Here is a 15,868-nt window from a genome sequence, read left to right as displayed (position 1 = left end):
TAGTCCTCTGCCTACCATGTTAATATTACTGAAGGACTTAGTCATTTTCCCTTAACAAGAAATTCTTGTTTGATGGCAGTATGGTTTGAATAAAAATGGGCCCCAAGCCTCAAACACACCTGAGTGCTTTGTCCCCACTTGCTGGAACTGTTTCGGAAGGCTTGGGAGCTGTGGCTTTGTTGGAGGAGGTGTGTTGCTGGGAGTGAGCTTTGAAGTTTCAAAAGCCCACACCAGCGCCGGGCGTGGTGGCGCATGCCTTTAATCTCAGCACTCGGGAGGCAGAGGCAGGCGGATTTCTGAGTTCGAGGCCAGCCTGGTCTACAAAGTGAGTTCCAGGACAGCCAGGGCTATACAGAGAAACCCTGTCTCGAAAAAACAAAAAAAAAAAAAAAAAAAGCCCACACCATTATTTCCAGATAGCTCTCTCGACCTCATGGTTGTCTCAAAGTGAGCTCTCAGTTCCTGCTCTAAGTACCATGCCTGCCTGCCCGCCCCCCTGCCTGCCTTCCTATGGCCATGCTCCCTGCCAGGACGGCCACAGAACTCTACCAACCTCTGAAACTATGACCCCCATTAAATGTTCTGTTCTCTTTAAGTTGCCTTGCTCATGGTGTTTTGTCACAGCAACAGAAAAACAAGCAAGTCAGGTAGACACAGTCTACACACACCAGGCAAAATAGGAAGAATAGTATGAGTGTGCAATCCTTACACACTATACCAGAACCTATAAGCTCTTCAACACAAGGCCTGGGTAGATAGCTCAGTAGATCCTCAATTAGGGTCCTCAGCACCCACAACAACAAATCCTAGTTTGATGGTGCAGGCCTGCAACCACAGTGCAGATCCTGAGGCTTGCTGGCCTGGCAGTATAGCCACATCAAAGAAGTCAAGGTTCCATAAAAGACCCTGTCTCAGAAAATATGGGGAGCTGGGCATGGTGGCACATGCCTCTAATTCCAGCACTCAGGAGGCAGAGACAGGTGGATCCTGTGAGTTCAAGGCCAGCCTGGTCTACATAGGGCATTCTAGGGTAACCAGAGTTATTTGGTAAGACCCTATCTCAAAATGACAGAGAGAGTGGGAGGGATCAGGGAAGAGAAAACAAAAAAAGGGAGAAGAGAATGAGTAAGGAATTCACCCAACACTGCCTGCCCCACACCCCCCATCAATCACACACACACACACACACACACACACCCCTCTTCAGCACAGTCAATTCTCATTTTCATTACAGAATGGAGACCAAGCCCGGCTCAGGCAGAACTTACAAGAGTGGAGTATCAGTGATTAACTGTACCAAGCTGCAGAGCAATTCTTCCAAAAGGTCTTCAGAGTCAGAACCTAGTAAGACACACAAAGGTTTGTTTTGACAAGGTAGACAATAGATGAAATTACTTAGATGTTAAGTTTTCATTTCTAATAAGAAAAAAATTATTATTATATATATTCATACACTGTTTTGCCCTCTGAATAAAATCTAGATCCTGAGCATGCCAGCACCTAGCACAGCCTTCATAACAACTTCACACAGTTTTCCTTTGTTTCCTCTTACATGCCATGGCACACAGTTGAGAGGCAGAAGGTCATTCCTTGGAGTGGTTTTCTCTTTCTACTTTTACGTGAGTTTCAGAGTTAGAAAAAAGCATGACTTGCTTAACTACCTCACAGGCTCTATTTTTGCTTTCAAGATTGGGTCTCACTGTGTAGTCCTCAACTGGCAAGCCTCCCCAAATTCTAAGATTACAAGTATGTACTTGTAATCTAAGAGCAAGAAAGCGGGCCCTGGCCCTCACCTGCTGCAACACTCAGGAGAGCAGCCCCAGCACCTCGCCTGGGCAGAAAGGTGGAGCTGGCCCTGGTGCAGGGGCTGACAGTGAACCCCTGGAACCTGATCAGTGAGTCATTGCAGTGAACATGTGCAAGCAAAGAAGTGTGGACAGAAGGGAACACTGTTTCCAGACACACTGTAGCTTCCAGACACACTGTAGCTTTTTTTCTGGGGGGGTAGAGGGGAGGGAGGGTGTTGCAAGGGAAGAGGGCAGGTATGAGGGGAGGGGGGAAATTAGTGGAACTGGGGTACATAATGTGAAATTCACAAAGAACCAACAAAAATTATAAAAAAAAAAAAAAAAACAACCTTAAGGCTCCTACAGGCTAGTAATTTCAAACTTCTCATACCTCACACTGCTTCTTTTGATGGAATTTTATATAAAGTCAAAGATACAATTTTTCTGTTAAAAAAAGCTGCTTTAGCTGCTCCACCTGAAGGAAAGATATTTAGACCTGTAACCCTCCCCCAAATATTCATACAACTTTGCCCTTGATCCTGATGAACCCCACAGCCCCTTTTCAATCCACAGATGACAGAATGAATTCTGAATCCTTACAAACAAAAGCCAAAGACAAGAAGGCTTTCCTGGTCAGAGAATCCTAAGTGGCAAGGACAGGATATGACCTGTCATCCCAACACAAGCATTTCTGTCCCAAAGCCCACAGCTAAGGGACTCCAAACTGCTTAAGCCAGAGGATAGCCTTGTGACGTCTGGTTTGGGTTCTGGACACTCATGACATCAACTCCCTCATGAAATTATTTCCTCGGGTCCTATACAGTCTCACAGCTACCTGGCATTCTCTGTTCTCTTGCCAGCACTCCTCCAGAACAAACACCTTCCATTCATTCTGCCATAGGCTAGTGTGTTTTCTCTCTCTCTCTCTCTCTCTCTCTCTCTCTCTCTCTCTCTCTCATCACAACTTACATGCTAGTAAATCCAAAGATTGCCTTTCAGCCTCTCACACACCATCCTGTTTTCTGTCAAACTGTCTCTCATGCACACACTCGGCAGGGCAGACTCTAGTCAGTTCACAGATTGGACAAGACGCGGAGCAGTCAGAGTGCCACAGCTGCAGACTCCCACCAGCTGTCTACTGCGTGTCTAAGATGAGTGACCATTATCTCAAACTCAGTGTTTTCAAAAATGAGTACAATACTTCTAACACTTCTCTAGTTTACCTCTTTTTAATTTTATGTGCATGAATGGTATACGGGCAGCACAGAGATCCCAGAAGAGGGAGCTTGATCCCCTCAAAGTGGTAAACTGCCATGTGAATGCTGGGATTCAAACCTGGGTCCTCTGGAAGAGCAGCCAATGCTCTCACCACTGAGCCACCTCTCTAACCCAACACACTTCTTTTTCATTTTCATCTTTGATGACTGCATTAGCAGCCCAATGCTAAAACCCAGACTCAGCCACCCCTCTGTAAGCAAGCACTCTCTGAGTCTTCTTGACTACGCAATCCGCCTCTCTGATGCAGCCTCGTTTTTGTTTGTTGAGAAAGGAGGTCACTGTGTAGCCTGGGATAGTCCTGAATTGGAGTCCCTCGCACTTCAGGCTGGTGACAGAAGCACACCACCTGCTGCGGCCTCCTGACCCTGAAGGGCTCTCATCGAGTTTTTGTTCATTACTTCATGATCTCAGTTCAGTTAAGCACACTTAGTATATTCAAACTCACTCTTACATACCCAGTCAGCCCTCCACTTGGAGTTTATCCTCCAATTGCTGCTTGTTATTAAAAGTAGCTAACTTAACTCTCTCTTTCACTTTCTTGGCTTAGGTAATTTTTATCATTTATGCTAATGATTATGTATCAAAAAAAGTGGAGACCCTTACTGATCACCAGAAGCAAAGCAGTAATGAAACAAACACACACACACACTCACACATATACACACATACATATACACATTCACACACACACACAGACACACACACACACCATTCATTAAAAGAAATAGCTGGAGGCTGGAGAGACATTCTGCAGTTATTATAGGCTCTGGTTGTTCTGGCAGAGGACCCACATGCAGTTTCCAACATCCACAAGGATGCTCACACTGTCCATCACCGTCTCTGGCCTCTCCAGCACCGTGTATGTACACAGTGCACATATAAACCGCAGACAAAACAGCCAGACACGGGGAATAAAAATAAATCTTTAAAAGGACAAAGTAAAAGCACTGGTAAAAAGAGAGACTTAACCGCAGCTCCGCAGCACTCAGGACAGGGTCAGGTTCTCAATGCTGCCCAAAGTACACTGCGCCAACGACAAACGCTAAAATCTTCATCAAGGGCACTTACATACCTCCAAAACAGCTTCCAGTGCCTGAAAGCCAGAACAAACTTGTTTCTTCAAAACAGAACACGCCGTAGACATGGTGGTACAGAGCAGCAAGCCTAGCACGTGGAAAGAAGGAAGGAAGGAAGGAAGGAAGGAAGGAAGGAAGGAAGGAAGGGAGGGAGGGAGGGAGGGAGGGAGGCAGGCAGGCAGGCAGGCAGGCAGGGACGTAGGCAGACTGCATTCAAGGCCAGCCAGGACCACAATGAAGCACACACCGTCAGATTTATTATACACCTATATTCAGAAAATCTTGGTAGAGTCTATGTTTCTGCCCATTTTCGTTGGAGTTACTCTAAAGTATTTAATTTTTTTAAAGATTTATTTATTATTATACATAAGTACACTGTAGCTGTCTTCAGATACACCAGAAGAGGGCATCAGATCTCTTTACGGGTGGTTGTGAGCCACGATGTGGTTGCTGGGATTTGAACTCAGGACCTTCAGAAGAGCAGTTGGTACTCTTAACCACTGAGCCATCTCTCCAGCCCATATTAAATATTTTTAATTAGCATTCTTTTTTCTTTTTTTCTTTTTCTTTGTTTTTTGTTTTTTCAAGACAGGGTTTCTCTGTGTAGCCCTGGCTGTCCTGGAACTCACACTGTAGACCAGGCTGGCCTCGAACTCAGAAATCCTCCTGCCTCTGCCTCCCAAGTGCTGGGATTAAAGGCATGCGCCACCACCACCTGGCTTAATTAGCATTCTAAAATGCTGTTATAAACTAATCACAAAAAGAAAAGGAAACAAACTCATTCTTTTCTAAAAATAAAACTTCTATATGTCAACGCCCTGCTATATTTAGGATCTGTGATCTATGCCTTTCCAAGCACATCAATGCTTCTAGATGTCTGCAATTACTGTGTTCAGACAGAAAAGACGCCACCATGTGCCAGGTGCACTTACAGTCAGATGTAAATGATCCTGATCCAGTGACTACAGAAGGATCCCTAAGTGCACTTGCTGAGTTTGTGTGTCCACTTAGGGTCATCAGAGAAAAAAGAGTCTCAGTTGAGCAAACACCTCCATGACACCAAGCTATAAGGCATTTTCTCAATAAGTGATCAGTGGGAAAGGGCCCTGCCCCTTGTGGGTGATGCCATCCCCGGGCTGGTGGTCCTGGGTTCTATAAGAAAGCAGGCTAAGCAAGACAGGGGAAACAGCCAGTAAGCAGCACCCCTGTTCAGTCTCAAAAGAAACAAAAGAAACTTGGAATGGTAGACAGTGCTGAAACTATTAAAGACCATGGAAACTTGAGGATGGAACAAATGAGTTTCACATCATGACATGGCTTTACATCTATGGAGGTAAGAGGCAGAAGCTCGTGGCTAAAAGGTTATATATTATATGTGAGGACAGGCCAGATCGTTTTACAGGCAATGGCACTCGCCACAAAACGTGATGACCTGAGTTAGGTTCCCAGACCCCACAGTAGAAGGAGAAACGGACTCCTAAATGCTGTCCTCTGACCTTCACCTACATGCCATGGCATCGTGCACACAGCCCCCCCCCCCCCCCCCCCCCCCCCCCCCCCCCCCCCCCCTCTCTCACACACACACACACACACACACACACACACACACAGGCGCTAGAGAGATGTCTCGGTGCTTAAGATCACTTCCAGGGAGCATACAGGAGCTGGGTGCAGGGCCCCTACACATTTGTAGCAGATGTGACACTTGGTCTTCATGTGGGTCCCCTAACAATTGGAGAGGGGACCATCTCCGACTCTGTTGCCTGCCATTGGATCTCCCTTATCTGGACTGCCTGGTGGGCCTCAGTGGGAGGCCTGCTGGGATTAGATATCCCAGGGTGGGGTGGTACCCCAGGGGGGGATCCCCTTTTATGAGGAGCAGAGGAGGGGGCAGTGGGGAGGATGAATATGTATAGGTGGGATTGGTGGGGGAAGCTGTGATTGGTGTGTAAAGTGAATTGAAATAAAATACTAATAAAGAACATTTGTTACCCTTGCAGAGAGGACCTGGACATACATCATGGCTCACAAACACCCTTAACTCCAATTCCAGGGCATGCCTTCTTCTGCCCTTCACAGGCACCAAGTACACACATGGTACACATACATACACAGAGGCAAAACAGTCATACACATAAAATAAATAAATCTAAAAATGCAACAATAATAAGTGGTAAGTGGTCTGTTTGTTGGGTTGACAAGGAATAGACTTTGTGATGCTTACACTGTTGTCAACATGACCGAATCTCGAATCACCCAGGAGACAGACCTCTGGGCATGCCCGTGACACAGCGTCCACATTAGAAGTGGGTGGCACCATCCCACGGACCGAGGTACCAACCAAATCAAAGGCAAAAGCAGCCGAGCACCAGCATTGGACTCTCTGGGCTTCCTTACTGCAGATGCAAGGTGACAGCTGCCTCGCGCTCCTGCTGCCACCACGCCCCACCATGACTCAATGCACCCTCAAACTCCGCTGGGCAAAAGAAACCCTTTCTTTCCCATTCTGTCAGGTGTTTGGTTACAGCAACAAAACAAGTGATGGGCAGAGACGGCAGAGGAGGGAGGCCTTTTCCTGCTGGCCGCTTTAAGAAAGGAAACAGATGGTATTGCAGGCCACCTGGAGTTGTCAAAGTCCATGCCTAACTGCTGAATGTGTGTGTGTGTGTGTGTGTGTGTGTGTGTGTGTGTGTGTGTGTGTGGAGCAGGTGTGAGCAGCACAGGAGCCACACGTGGAGGTCACAGAGGACTGCTGGGAGGCCAGATCCTACTTTATCCTAAGGTCTGCATGGACCCATTACTTACTGTAGCTGCCGGGGGACTTTTCTTCATACGTAAAATGAAGCTGCAGCTCCTCCTCAGACAGCTCACAGATGAACGCTTTCAGCAAGCAGCAAATGATAAACAGAGCATTGTGTGTCTGCCAGATGAAGATGTGGCTGGAAAGGAAAGACCAGAAGCACCTCACCTTCAGTAGTTCATCATAGGCAAGGGCGGTTTGTGTCTAGTCACTGTGTCTTCCTAACGTGAGGATGGCTCTGCACAGCCTGCGGACAGGACAATGTCTGCATCTTGCAGTTACACGGAGCCAGTGGCAGTTACTGTATCTTCCCTCAGATCGAACTCTACTGAGTGAAGTCTACTGGATTAAAATGGTCACTGGCACCTGTAGGTGTAACCGGTTTGTCCTTAGCTTTATAACTGTCTCACGTGAAAGCAAAGAAAGCTAAAACTATGGTAGAATAAAGAGAACATATGCAAGTATACAATGTAACCAAAGGGGACATCTGTGGCAACACAACATAGTGCCTGTTATTTGTATTAATGAGATAGTTCTTCCTAAGCAAAGCAATAAACAATCTTAAAGATGATACTATTTAGCTATAACAATTTTATAAGAGCCAGGCATAGTGGCCCCCCACGTGATATCCCAGCACCTGGAAGCTTAAAGCACCAGAGTGCCTCGTCCAGCCTGGGCTACAAAGTCAATGCTCTAGTCATAAACAATCAGACATCCACAGATCCAGTATTTAGGACATAAGAGCTATAGATGTGGCATAGGTGATATCAATCTAAGTCGCTATTGAAGTTAGATTAGTAATCACAAGGAGAGGTAACGGGAGGGAACACCTTTTACAGTAACAACCACATCATGACAAAGGAGGGCGATGGCAGATGAACATGAGCAAACAAATGTCACCATAAAACCCATTTTATGTGCTACCCAAAACGAATGATTAATTTTAAAACTGGATTAAAAATAATTATATAATTACTAATCATTTTAAAGAATATAATTTTAATAACTAACTTAAGTGCTGGAATTAAACAAATCACTGAATCTCACACTAACAATTTAAGACCCTAAAATAAAAACTTCTCTTTTACTTTTTTTCTCTTAATAAAGAGTATAGCTGGGCGTGGTGGCACACACCTTTAATCCCAGCACTTGGGAAGCAGAGGCAGGCGGATTTCTGAGTTCAAGGCCAGCCTGGTATACAAAGTGAGTTCCAGGACAGCCAGAGCTAGAGAAACCCTGTCTCGAAAAACCAAAAAAAAAAAAAAAAAAAAAGAATATAATTTCTCCACAGGGGTTTTCAAAAGACCATAGCCTATCCCCTGCATCAAATAAAAACTATTCCCCATGGCGCCAAGCACGGTGCGGTGGTGCTGAGCCGTAACTTACTTCTGACACTCGGCTGAGAGCCTGAGCTCCCTGGTTCTAGATAGGAAGACCTTAGTTAGCGCAGCAAGATTTCCTGTTCGAGGGTTGTTTTCAACTGCAAGAGACAAGAAAGGCATTTAAATAGTTAATACTGAGCATATCATACCATTTATAAAATGTCACACTGAAATTGCTGACTGATCACTCTTACAGACACTTTCACGTCTAATTCTGAAAATAAGCAATAAGAGACAATGCTACTCTTCGTCTGTGCTGGATAGCCATATGTCAACTTGACACAAGCTACAGTCATCTGAGAGGAGGGAGTCTCAATCAAGAAAATGCCTCCATAAGATGGAGTCTTAGGCAGGCCTGTAGGACATTTTCTTAATTTGTGATCAATGGAGGAGGGTCTAGTCCATTGTGGGTGATGTCATTGTTGGGCTGGTGGCCCTGGGTTCTCTAAGAAAGCAGGCTGACTAGGCCATGAGGAGCAAGTCAGTAAGCAGCACCCTCCGTGGCCTCTGCATCAGCTCCTGCCTCCAGGTTCCTGCCCTGTCTGAGTTCCTGTCCTGATGTCCTTTGATGAATACTGATACTGATATGCAGGCATAAGCTGAATAAAGCCTTCCCTCCCCAACTTGCTTTTGGTCATGGTGTTTCATCACAGCAAAAGAACAGTGACTAAGAGATAGTTGTAGTTCCAAATATTCAATTTATTCACAAAGTAAACAGTAGAAGGAAGTGCTACCTCAAGTGAGGGAAGCACCAGTATTCCTGGGATGTTTCACATTCTTTTTAAATTTTAAAATGTATTGTTTTATTTTATATATGGATGTTTAGCCTGCACATATATCTTTCTAACATGTGCATACCTGAGAAGATCAGAAGACGACATAGGATCCTCTGTAGCTGAAACTACAGACCATTGTAAGCTGCCTTGTGGGTGCTGGGAATTGAGCCCCGGTTCTCTAGAAGAGCAGCGGGTACTCTTAACCACAGAGCCATCTCTCCAGTTCATTTTACATATTTCTATCTATAGGTTGTTACTTTCTCAAGGACAGATATCTACTGGCTCAAATTCTTAGCTATAAGGAAATTATTGGACATAACAAACTAGACGTCAAAATTATCCATAAAACGTATTATGCATCGTGGCAAATCTCTCAAGCTCAAAAGCTAAGAGTTCGACAGAAGAAAGAGACTGTTTAGTCCAAAATTTACTTTTACTGCTGAAAAAAAGCTCACAGGGTTTACGTGTTGGGTGCAACGTTCAAACCAAGGCAGCAACAAGTGCACAGTCACTTTCTTGGCCTAGGATTTCCAGTGTAAACATAGATGCATGGACGTTGTTGAACCAGAAATTCGAACACTGAAGAACACTGGCCTGAGCTGTCAGAGCTCATTTCATGCAGTACTGAGAACTGTGTATATATGTAAGCTTTATTTTTATGTATGTGAGTACACTGCAGCTGTCTTCGGACACACCAGAAGAATGCTTAGGCTCCCATTACAGATGGTTGTGAGCCACCATGTGGTTGCTGGAAACTGAACTCAGAACCTCTGGAAGAGCAGTCAGTGCTTGTAACAGCTGAGCCATCTCTCCAGCCCCTAAGTGAGTGTCTTGACACATGTTGAAGAGTGTCCAAGATGGAGTTCTTCAGAATATACTTTTAAAAATTAATGCAAGTCTGCTGTGGTGGTTTGAAAAGGTTTGGCCCCATAAATTCATGTGTTTGAATGCTTGGCCACAGGGAGTGGCACTATTATGAAGTGTGGCCTTGTTGGAACAGAGGAAGTAAGTCGGTGCAGGAAGGCATTGAGGTCTCCTATACTCAAGCTCCTCCCAGTATGGACTCAGAGCCTCCTCCTGGCTGCAGTGGAAGACAGTCTCCTCCTACTGCCTGTGGATCAATATGTAGAACTCTCAGCTCCTCCTGCACCATGCCTGACTGGATGCTGCTATGCTCCAGTCTTGAAGATAATGGACTGAACCTCTGAAACTGTAAGCCAGCTCCAATGAAATGCTGTCCCTTCTAAGGGACCTTGCCTTGGTTATGTGATCTCTTCACAGCAATAAAACCTAACTAAGACATCTGCAGATACATACTGTAAGAGAATATACAAGGGAAGCCAGTGTAGGCCCCATGCCTGAAATCCCAGGAGGGTCCACTAATACTGCTACAAAGAGAGACAAGGCACACTGACAAACCTGTACAAAGCACCAATGAGTCCATGTAACAAATAATCACCACCATCACCATCAGAACCAAGAATGCTACTAGATTAATTCAACTCATTATTATACTATTAAAAATTTTAACAGAAAATTTTAGAAACTGCCTATTTTTCTCTCCCTTCCCACCTTACCCAAAGACTTGCAAACTGAAATGGTTGCCTCTTCCAACAGCTTCAACTCAGTACTGTAAAGACAAAAGGAATGAAAAGTACTTTAGAATGCAATACTAAATATGCACACACTAACAGGATGCATCCATAGGAAACATAAATCAGAGCAAGAATATGGTTAACAAGGAAGACAATAAAATTAGCAATGTAAAGAAAGTTGCACGGCCTGAGCTACAGTGCAGACCCTGCCTCAATTCAGTTTTCAGTGTAGTTAGGAAATGTACTCTAATTCACAGGAGGGTAGAGAGGAGCCTGGGGAGCCCTATCTTTCAGCACCGGGTAGGGTAATCCATAACAGAACAAGCCACTGACCCATCATGCCCTTATTGAGAGAAGTGATGTTATGCTTAGGAGACATGGGAAGTATAGCTCTCAATACTGTCAAATAGTTAAGCAAAAGGCAGGAATGGTGTTAAATACCTGTCATTACCAGCATTCAGGCTGGAAGATTGCCATGAGTTCAAGGCCAACCTGTACTACATGAGCTGAACAGTGAATTTAAGTACAGCCTGGGCTACATTGTAGACCCTGTCTCAAACAACAACAAAAAACAAAAATGAAAATTAAAAACAGCAAGAAAAGAAAGCATACACATGCAAGCTTCAGTGCTTCAGAGACACAGAAAAACAAAGGCATGGTGACACACACCTTGAATACCACAGCTCTGGGAGGCAGAGGCAGGGGGATCGCTAGGATTTTGAGGCCAGCCTGGCCTACAAAACAAGCTCCAGGCCAGCCAGAGCAACATAGTAAGAACTCATGCCCTCCCCCCACCCAAAACAAAACAAAACAAAATAATAAACAAAACACAGTAGCCAAAAGGCTGTTTGTCTGTTTGTAAACTCAAAAGTAAAAAGAACCCCAAAACATCTAACTTGAAAAGGCTGGGCAGTGATGGAGTCTCTGTAAATTCAAGGCCAATCTGCTCTACATAGGGAGCACCAGGACAACCAGGGCTATGTAGAGGCAGCTCAAAAAGCCAGGGGTTGGGGGCACAGAAAGAGAAATGGATCCAAGGTTAAGAGCAACAGCTGCTCTTACAAAAGAGCATCCACATGTAGGCCATCTATAACCGCAGTCCAGGGACGCTGATACCCTCTTCTGACTGCCACAGGCACCAGGCACACATACATACAAGTATGTAAGACACTACCATGCTTACAGTAACTCTTTTGCTTACTCATTCGTTTTGAAACTGGGTCTCCTGTCACCATCTTCACAGAAGTCTGCCGCTCTCTGCCACCCTAGTGCTGGATTGAAAGTGAGCACAACCACGGCCAGCTTTGTTCCTTAATGGGAAGGCAGGCAGCGGCTGGATGTGCTGACACATGCCTTTAATCCTGCACTTGGGAGATTGGCAGATCTCTCTGAGTTCAAGGCCAGCTTGTCTATAGTTCCTAGACAACCAAGGTGGCATGGTGAATGAGACCTCAATCAAATTACAAAGGGGAATTCAGAGACATGGCAGGCACAGAGCCCTACCATGTTTAGGACATGGAGGTCGATCAAGGTGGGTCATCTGCACAAGCTGTAAACTAGTGATCTTAACCCTCTCTCTGGCCACCAGGTCACACAAGGGCAGGAGACTGCAGGGCAGGATGTCCAGCACTCCTGGAGCTGGCATTACAGGTGCTTGTGATCAAGCTGCTACGGGGGCTGAGAGTCACTCTCTGGTCCTCTAGAGAAGAGCAAGTGTTCTTAATGGCTGAGCCATCTCTCCAGCCCCAAGGATGTATCCTTCCAAGTGGTTTAACTTCCTTGTCAGAATGACCCCACCTCCTGGAAAGCTGCTCTCTGCAGCTAGCCAGGCAGCAAGCACCAGCCTTTCTGTGGTGAGGCCCACGAAGCCTTTCTCTCCGTACCCATCTCAGCAATCACTTCCGGCAAAGGCATCCTCAGCCCCCACATTCATGTTCCATGAAAGCAGGGTAAGTGCAACAACGAAACTTTATGGCTGGGGTCACCACGACATGGACAACTGTAAGGGTCGCAGCAGAGAAAGGCTGGGAGCCACTGCTGTACAGGAACTGACCCAGGCACACTGACTGTCGCTTAGCTTCTTTCCTCTCACATCCACTTCCCAGTTTCCTACACTTCCCGGGCATTTAAGAATCAGGTGCTCGCTTGCTCCCTCACCCGGCAGCTGCCTGACTTGGAGCCAGCTGTTCTGGCAGGAGATAACAACGGACAAAGGCTTTGCAGTAAACACAAGTCAAAGGGCACTGCACGACCATGCCAACGCCAACGCTCCCGAGACAATCATAGTCAGAGACCAAAAGTTTCTCAACAGACCTGGGGCACTGGAAACACACCAAAAGGGACAAGAGGCAGCAAATGCTAACTCAGATCAAATAACGGACACCACACAGAATACTTCAGACTACAGCAACTCCACATCTGCAGGACATTAAAGATGGTTAAAATTCATAATCGCATAATCAAACCTTTGCTCCCAAGCCAGCCTCTATTAAACAACCACCAGGGTCCTGAAGCAATCCTCGTCTGGTGCCACATCGGGCACATTCTTGGATCCGGCCACTCTGTCAGTCCCTGACAGCAGCAGTTACAGAAAGAAACAGTCACTGAGGAGACGATCTTGCTATCTGTGGTGCCATCCCAACACACAACGAAACTGAAGAGACTGGAGGAGGATGACAGAAAGCACTCCCCGCACCCCCCCCATCCACAACTCTCCTTACAGGGTTCTGACCTCCACAGGCATCAGGCACACGTGAGGTGCACATACATACATGCGCTACACATATATGCATGCAGGCAAAGCATTCATACCCATAAAATATAAGTACATTTGAAAGTTCCTTTTTAAAACAAGAAAAATGTATCATGCATGTAGCATGTTATAAAAATTCTATCAAGCTGGGTGATGAGGGCATACACCTTTAATCCCAGCACTCTAGAGCCAGAGGCAGGCAGATCTCTGAATTCTAGGCCAGCCTTGTCTATAGAGTGAGTTTCAGGACAGCCAGGGCTACTCAGCAAAACCTGTCTCAAAAAACAAAAACTGAATATATCTGGGTCATAATTACAATTGCACAAAACAATGTGAATGATCAGAAATTAAAAGCAATCTAAATATGACAAGGAAAATGGCGGCTGAAATGTGACTGACTGCTATGGAACTATGAGCCCCAGTGTATTCAGATAGCAAACCTCGAAAGTACATATGTTCTTTCACTCACAGCTCCCAGTAATTCAGACTGGCTGTATTTTACTTTTTAGGCACACCAGTTCCAGACTCAAATGGTAAAAGATGAAGATTTCATAATTCACACCTTTTAGAGAAAACAGACATGCCAAAAGCTGTTGGGGGAAAATTACAAAAGAATTCTGAACATAGATTTGCTAAACAAACCACAATTAGGAGATTTACAAAACAATACTAAAAATGTCTTTGTCCCTTCCCCTGAAAATTATCACAGAATGTCTTCAGGATTGACAGTTGACACTAATGTCGTTCTGGGCCTACTACATACCGACTCCAACAAGTCTGCGATCTTTGTCAGTTTAGGGCAAGTAGGTAAATCAACAAGTGGCCATTCAGAAAGCCAGAGGCGTCAGCAAAGAGGGAATTACAGAAACCAATCACAAAACTCACAAGAATTAGCCCATTCAGTGGTCAAAATGCAGGAAGGTTAACACTTTAAAAGAACCTATTCATGGTAAAATTTTAAAGGATAAAACTGCATATAAATTTATTGCAGAAAATTTTAACACATCCAAACAGAACCAAAGGGCGCCTATATTTGTGTGACTCACAATCCTCATGCTACCATTCAACCGCCCAAACCAAAGTCCCGGAACTATTACATGATCAAAACTACAGCAACTGCCACACTGGGTAAGACAGGAAAACAGGACAAATTAATGGCTTTAAAATTCAGATCTCAATGCTGCTGAGAAAGCAATCAAGGGAGCAAGGATCTTCTTGGTCCCTTACTTCAGCAGTGCAACAATGCTTACTGTGCCCCATTTAAGCATCTCACATGTTTCTTCTGGTCAGATTCTCTTGAGCTAATTTGGGGCAAGTCTCTTTTCTGTTTCTCAAGTGAGGAAACACATTTAGAATTTAAGTTCACTCAGCCAACTAACCCTAGTCAGGGAAGACAAACTCCCCTCCAGCGCAGGGTGTCTGTGGGAAAGGACAAGTGTGAACTGGGAGTGATGGGCAACCTCAGCATCCTTTCCTTGAGGCACTGCCTCATTTACAGCGTGACTCTCTGGTCGTTATTTGAAGCTCAGTTTTATGAGTTTACACTTCCCAGAGGAGAGAGCGCCACGTGGCCATCACCGTAATTCATCTCTGGACAGACAGACACACAGACATAGACACAAAGACACACACACACACATGCACGTTCTTATTTGTTATAAGACAAGGAAAATCCCTGAGAGAAAAACTGAAGTGGTCAATGGAACTCAACAATGCTAATGAGAAATGGAGCCTCTATGTGTAACAAAGTGAAGTTTTGTGCCAATGACGAATGGCTGCATGACATGACGCTGCAGTACAGGATACCCAGGCCAGCAAACTACCAGACAGAGAGGCAGAGGGTCCCAGGAAGGCGCAGTGAGGGAAGTCGGTACTATTTAATGGGCAAGGCACTTCTGTCTCATATGGAAGAAAGGTCCTGGAAATAGAGACCAGGGATAGTTATACAAACACAGTGATTCAAAAAAATTATGTAACAGTAATACACAACATCAGGTTTTTGTTTAAAAAAATTGATAGTATGTGGTATTTTAAATAGATATGACTACTTTAACTTTTGTTTATGCATTTTATAACTTTCCTATAATCACAGATTACTTAAATGTTTTTTTTTAAAGATTTATTTATTTATTATATGTAAGTACACTGTAGCTGTCCTCAGACACTCCAGAAGAGGGCATCATATTTCATTACGGATGGTTGTGAGCCACCATGTGGTTGCTGGGATTTGAACTTGGGACCTTCGGAAGAACAGTCGGTGCTCTTAACTCACTGAGCCATCTCGCCAGCCCTACTTAAATGTTTTTAAAAATTATTTTAGCCGGGCGTGGTGGCGCACACCTTTAATCCCAGCACTCGGGAGGCAGAGGCAGGTGGATTTCTGAGTTCGAGGCCAGCCTGGTCTACAGAGTGAGTTCCAGGA

The 15,868-nt window shown here is 45.0% G+C and overlaps 1 protein-coding gene across 2 annotated transcripts in view; it reads right to left on the bottom strand.

Annotated features, from left to right (window-relative positions):
• Positions 1–15,868, bottom strand: part of Dym (dymeclin) — a 274,143-nt gene that overhangs the window by 229,772 nt on the left and 28,503 nt on the right. For both annotated transcript variants that reach the window (XM_029471781.1, XM_021150437.2), the window contains exons 3-6: positions 10,677–10,729; positions 8,328–8,421; positions 6,947–7,080; positions 1,269–1,341 (exon numbers count right to left, since the gene is read on the bottom strand). In XM_029471781.1, coding sequence (XP_029327641.1) covers positions 1,269–1,341; positions 6,947–7,080; positions 8,328–8,421; positions 10,677–10,729 — 354 coding nt within the window. The remainder of the gene's footprint in view (positions 1–1,268; positions 1,342–6,946; positions 7,081–8,327; positions 8,422–10,676; positions 10,730–15,868) is intronic.

This window comes from Mus caroli, chromosome 18 (genome assembly GCF_900094665.2).
Source record: "Mus caroli chromosome 18, CAROLI_EIJ_v1.1, whole genome shotgun sequence".
Taxonomy (NCBI): domain Eukaryota; kingdom Metazoa; phylum Chordata; class Mammalia; order Rodentia; family Muridae; genus Mus; species Mus caroli.
The sequence above is the reverse complement of the archived record's forward strand: the minus strand, read 5'-3'. Positions and strand labels throughout refer to the sequence as shown.